The sequence below is a fragment of the Epinephelus moara genome, chromosome 14, assembly GCF_006386435.1.
Source record: "Epinephelus moara isolate mb chromosome 14, YSFRI_EMoa_1.0, whole genome shotgun sequence".
Taxonomy (NCBI): domain Eukaryota; kingdom Metazoa; phylum Chordata; class Actinopteri; order Perciformes; family Serranidae; genus Epinephelus; species Epinephelus moara.
In genome coordinates this window covers 36,479,570-36,485,827 of record NC_065519.1, presented here as the reverse complement: position 1 = coordinate 36,485,827, position 6,258 = coordinate 36,479,570, and the positions used below count along the sequence as shown (strand labels likewise).

Here is a 6,258-nt window from a genome sequence, read left to right as displayed (position 1 = left end):
AGAGCTACTGGTCTCCAGTTTTTTAAAAGGGCTAAGTCTCCCTTCTTAGGCAGCAGAGAGAGAACTGCACGCCTACAGGAAGCTGGAAGTGTCCCTTTTTCAAAACACTCTTTAAAAATGTCAAAAAGGTCATGTCCCAAAATACTCCAGAAATGTTTAAAAAAGTCTGATGGTAAGCCATCTATTCCAGGAGCCTTGCCTGACGCCATCTGAGACACAGCAGCATTCAGTTCATCCAGTGTTATGTCCAAACTTAAAGTGTCCTGATCCTCTGGACTCAGCTGAGGAAGCCCCTGCAGAAGCTCCCCAGCAGCATCCACATCACAGCTATCCGCCCTGAANGGAGCCTTGCCTGACGCCATCTGAGACACAGCAGCATTCAGTTCATCCAGTGTTATGTCCAAACTTAAAGTGTCCTGATCCTCTGGACTCAGCTGAGGAAGCCCCTGCAGAAGCTCCCCAGCAGCATCCACATCACAGCTATCCGCCCTGAACAAGTCCGTATAAAAATCCACTGCATGTTTCATCATCTCCGCTGACTCTGTGGTCACCTTTCCATCAGGGAGACGAAGACACACCATTTGTTTCCTTACACCAACTGACTTCTCTAATTTAAAGAAGAAGGTTGTCGGTGCATCCATGTCGTGGAGTTTAGTGAAGCGGGCTCGAACTAGAGCTCCTTTAGCTCTCTCTTTCATGAAAGAGTTTAGTTCTTGTCGTTTAGAAAGTAAGACATTATTATTGTGCTGATCAGTTTGTGAGACAGCAAGATTTTCCAGGTCTCTTATCTCTTCTTCTAGCCTTTGCACAGCTCTCTTAATTTTAGCTGTCAAATAAGATGTATATTCCTGGCAAAACATCCTAATCCGAGCTTTTCCTACCTCCCACCACTGGAAAAGGGAAATAAAATCATCTTTCCTTGATCTCCAGTAATCCCAAAATAATTCGAATTTTTCACAAAATGTTTTATCATGTAATAATTTAACGTTAAAGTGCCAAAAGGATTTTGGTTTTCCAGTGGGAGATAAAATCAGCTCCATTACAATTAAATGATGGTCTGTAAAAACAACAGGGAAGATCTGACAATTTACAACTCGAGTAGTAAAAGAACCAGACACATAAAACCTGTCTAATCTAGCTGCACTAACTCTACCATCTGTTATTTTGACCCATGTGTACTGTCTGACTGAAGGATGTTTCATCCTCCACACATCAACCAAATCCATTTTCTTTAGAACATGAGATAAGACAGCAGATGACTGAAAATGTGGCTCCTCTCCAGTCCTATCTAAAGTAAAATCAGTGCAGCAATTCCAGTCTCCACCCAATACAATACATTCCCCTTGATCAATGTCACTTAACTTTTCTTTAATTATTTTAAAAAGCCCTTCCCGCTCAGAGCCTTGGTTAGGTGCATAAACATTGATCAACGTAAAAACAAAACCATTTATCTTAACTTTCACCATGAGGACTCTGCCCTTCACTATCTCTGTGCTGGTTAAGATGTTAACTTTTAAAGTAGGTGACAATAAAATCACAACTCCTGCACTAAAATTTGTCCCATGGCTAAGGACATGTTGCCCTCCCCACCATAAGCCCCAGTCGATTTCATTCATTACATCACTGTGTGTTTCTTGTAGAAAAACTATGTCTAGTCTTTTCTGTTGGATGACTTCTGCTATTAAAGCTCTCTTCTGTGCATCTCTGCCCCCATTTATGTTTAAAGATGCCACCCTCAAACCCTGCATATAAAAAGAAGAGAGACAGAACAATAAAGAGCCAGACAGAAACAGACAGTAGAAAAAATACACCCAGTGTTGTATGATCATGGTACTTTAATTAAGCTTCATTTTCTTTCCCCCTTTAACTTTTAAAACTTTTCTCAGACCAGTGACATGTTTTCGGAGACAGTAACGTTTCCTGCGATCCAGTAAGTCCAAACCAACAACCTTCTGAAGGGTTGTCACCGATTTGATAAATTTTCCAACATCAGGAAAATAATCTTTGACTTGAATGGATTTACCGAATGTGTCATCCAAAAAAACATTTATCTCTTCTAGAGAATACAGATCTACATTTTGTGAAACACTTTCAGTGACAGAAACACTATCTGATTCTGATACACAATCCACATCAGCCTCATCATCCTCAGGACATCCAGCAGACTCCATCACCGGCTCCTCTGTCTCCCTGTCCAGTCTGACCTGCAGCAGCTCAGCATCCTTCACAGCAAACACCTGAACATCTTCACTCTGCCCTGTGTGGACCACAGGTTCAGCTTCAACCTCTCGTGCGTTATCTTTAAACACCGAGCCAACAACACCACTGACCCTGACCTCGGATCCACCGACACCAGCAGCCGGTCCGATCACGGAGCCACCGACACCAGCAGCCGGCCCAAACACGGAGCCACCAACACCAGCACCCGGCCCGAACACGAAGCCACCGACACCAGCAGCCGGCCCAATCACGGAGCCACCGACACCAGCAGCCGGTCCAACCATGGAGTCACCAGCAGCGGCGACCCCGGGCACAGAGCCACCAGCCCCGCTCCATACAGGTGAGACAGCAGGCCACTACCTGCTGCTCCCCTCACTGCTGTCAGCCACAGCAGGCCCCACTGCGTGCCAAACAACCACCAGACACACACCAAACTACACTAACAACTACCACAAACAACTACAATCATACAATAAACACAGGATGTAAAAAGAAGAAAAGTTTGAGAAACCATTCAAACTCACCGCACTCTCAACCACCAATCTCCCGGCATGCACTCTGACAGAGAGAGAGAGAGAGAGAGAGAGAGAGAGAGAGAGAGAGAGAGAGAGAGAGAGAGAGAGAGAAAGAATATAAATGGATATACCAATAAGTAAAACAGACTAAGAAACAAAAATAATACATTTCAGTTAAAAGCCAGCTTAAAAAGATGGGTCTTGAGTTTGCTTTTAAAAATATCAACATTCTCCACTGCCCTCAGGTCTTCAGGAAGGCTGTTCCAGAGGCGTGGCCCATAATAATAAAAGGCTGCCTCACCGTGGGTTTTTGTTTTAACTTTCGGGATAATTAAAAGGCCACTACCAGAAGACCTGAGGGTTCTAGATGGTTCATAGGTTAAAAGCAAATCTGACAAATAGGAAGGCCCAAGACCATTCAGTGCTTTATAAACCAATAAAAGGATTTTAAAATCAGTCCTGAGACTGACAGGTAGCCATTGCAGAGACTTTAAAATCGGTGCAATGTGTGCTCTCTTTCTGGTCTTTGTCAACACTCATGCAGCTGAGTTTTGTAGTAACTGTAGGTGAGATATATTCTTTTTTGGGAGACCAGAAAGTAGAGCATTACAATAGTCAATTCTGGAGGTAATAAAAGCGTGAATTAGTGTCTCTGTGTTGGCTTGGCAGAGAAACGGATGTATCGATTGGAGGCAAGATGCAGGTTTCAAACAGTGGATAGATTTGGGGATAAGTAAAATGAAGGATTTATTTATTGATCACACTCTAATGTCATTTCAACAGCTGTTGGATAAGTATAACCTTCCCAGGAAACATTTCTTTAAATACTTACAAATGAGAAGCTTCATACACGCTCAAAGTAAAACTTATGTGGAACCGCCATTATCTCTAATTGAGCAATTTACAGTTAACCATTTACAGGGCAGGGGTCAATTAACAAAGCTATATAACATGCTTTTAGATGGTTCAAGGAAAAACTCCCATTCTTATTTATCCTCTTAGAGGAATGATCTACAGCTAGATATATCCACAGAGGAATGGGAGAAGGCCTGTCTTCTGGCCCAATCCCAGAGTATTAACACAAGAGGCAGATTATTACAATACAAATGGCTCTTCAGAACCTACATTACTCCCGTTAAACTAAATCATTTCAATCCCAACATTCCAGACAATTGTTTTAAGTGTAACATAGAAAGAGGCACTTTGTTTCATTGCATATGGGAATGTCAGAAGCTCCAGACATTTTGGAAAGATACCCTTTGCCTGATTTCAAGATTAACAGAATGTATAATCCCTGTTGAACCTAAACTATGTCTATTTCATATATATCCTAAGGACTTTGTGGCTAATGCAAAGAAAAGAAAGCTAATTGATTTTTGTTTGTCACAAATCAAGAGAGTAATAGCCTTAAAGGAGCTATATGTAAGAAATCTAAAGCAAATAGTCGTAAAATCCTCCTAATATGTCACAGAGACTAAGGAATAATGTTCATATAACATACTGATCTCACCAACAACAATAGTACAGCCAGAATATTTGCATTTAAAAAAATTTTTTATGGTCCGCAAATCATGTTTATGTTTTGAATTTGTGTTTTGGCCTGTTGCGCCACCCACCGCCGTCTACCAGTAACACAGTCAGTAGAGTCTCAGCATCAGTTACAGTTACGACTGAGCTACAGCAGCACGGCAAGCAGCATTAGCAGTGTCCCGGTACATAGCATTAGCAGCCGGCTTCTCCTCAGCTGTATCCTGGCAGCAGCGTTAGCAGCAGAGAAGCCGGACTTGCTCGAACGGTCCACTGGAAAACCGAAGATCAAGGACGCGGCGACGCAGCCCTGCCACAGCAGCCGCCCGTGGGCAAACAAATCAGTTTCCTGCGTGCAGCTGTCCAGCAACCTTGAATCTGTAGGGGAGGGGGGGCAGACACGACTCGCGGCAGTATTTTGAATTTGAGTGCAGTAACCGTTTTGGCCACATTCTTACATACAGCGCCTTTAAAGTGGAAAGATGTTCAGAGTCCTGATCCCACTCAGTGGTTGAAAGAGATGTCATCACATCTAGCTTTAGATAAATTAACATACATTCTAAAAGGTAAAGTTGAAGAATTTAATGACATGTGGACACCCTTTTTGCATTTTATGGACAATCTGCCCAATGATTCCCATGAACAAAGATCAGATGACAGTTAATTGATGTCTATTTTCAATGCCTTTTTTCTTTTACACTACACCTAAGAGTACAACAATTTGACTCTGCTGCTCTTATACGGGAAATGGGATAATTGTACTTCCACCTGTATTTTATCTTTTTCTTTCTCTTTATTTTCCTCATCTCTTTAGTGCTTTGGATCTGTTTTCTGTAGTTGTGAAACTACCCTTCAAATTTTACCAACTAAAAAGTTAAGCTTTCATCCATTACTTATTTAGACACTTTTTTTTATTTATTTTATCCTTTCATTTACATAATGTGACCGCTTATGAGACACAGATATTGTTGGCTTTCTTTACCTTTCCTATGTAAGTCTTCAAAGTTAGGAGAAACGGGTTTCATGTCATCTGATATGCTAGGGAAACATGTAATCCTAACTTTAACATATGATTAGTGCATGAACAAACTATGAATCTGCAGATATGTTAAATTTACTTCACTTATTATGATTTTCTGTTTTCTTATTTATTTTTTATTTAGGTTTTGTGGAAGATCACAGAAACTACACCTTAATATCTGTTATGATTTCCCAAAACTTAGTTAACATTTCTCACCTGTGTGCTGGATGTATGGGCTCCAGCAGATTGACCTGACCGACCGGACGCCATCATCGCAAACGAAGTGGACACTACGCTGCGTTCACAGTGCTATGTGGAAATCGGACATATCAGCACTCAAAATGTGGCTGTTGAACTGCAAAATCGGGCATAATTTATCGCTCTTATACCGCAATTGATGCTCAGTACTGTCTAAAACAGATTTCTAAATGGAAGTTTGTCACTGGCATCAATTTTTACACTGCCAGTCACATGAATATGGTGTATATAAGTGTTGAGTCAGAATTGTCTTAGTTCCTAAGTTCCCTGAAGGCACTGTCACTCATGATTCCACACCCGTCTCAGTTGATGCCACGCCCCCCACGCCACATCAGGGTCAAGTCTGAAACTCAAAAAACAGATTTGAAACTGAAAAAAAAAAAGATCTGAAAGTGAAAAAGATTTGAAAGTGAAAAAATAAGATTTGACACTGTAAACTCTTCTGAGGTGCAAGTGTATATAAAACTCTGAGGTTATTAAAATTCACACAGTTGGTTCGTTTGCTGTAAGGCCTGGAGGTGACTATAGCACTATTCGGACGGGATTAGTTTTACATGGGCACGTGGGGTAATGTCACTACCACAGGATGTCAGTAATATTAATGGCCGATTCGCACGGGATAAGAAATATCAGTAAAACTACCACAAGTGGGCGGGGTAAATCCATTCACGCACCACCCCTCCTGCCATCATGTGCGTATGATAGGACTGTCACAAG

The 6,258-nt window shown here is 41.6% G+C and overlaps 1 protein-coding gene across 1 annotated transcript in view; it reads right to left on the bottom strand.

Moving 5' to 3' along the window:
* LOC126401237 (voltage-gated potassium channel subunit beta-2-like) overlaps nucleotides 1-5,553 on the bottom strand; it is a 125,281-nt gene extending 119,728 nt beyond the window's left edge. The window contains exons 1-2 of the mRNA XM_050062358.1: nucleotides 5,540-5,553; nucleotides 2,745-2,778 (exon numbers count right to left, since the gene is read on the bottom strand). Coding sequence (XP_049918315.1) covers nucleotides 2,745-2,778; nucleotides 5,540-5,553 — 48 coding nt within the window. The remainder of the gene's footprint in view (nucleotides 1-2,744; nucleotides 2,779-5,539) is intronic.
* Between the last annotated feature and the right edge of the window lie 705 nt (nucleotides 5,554-6,258).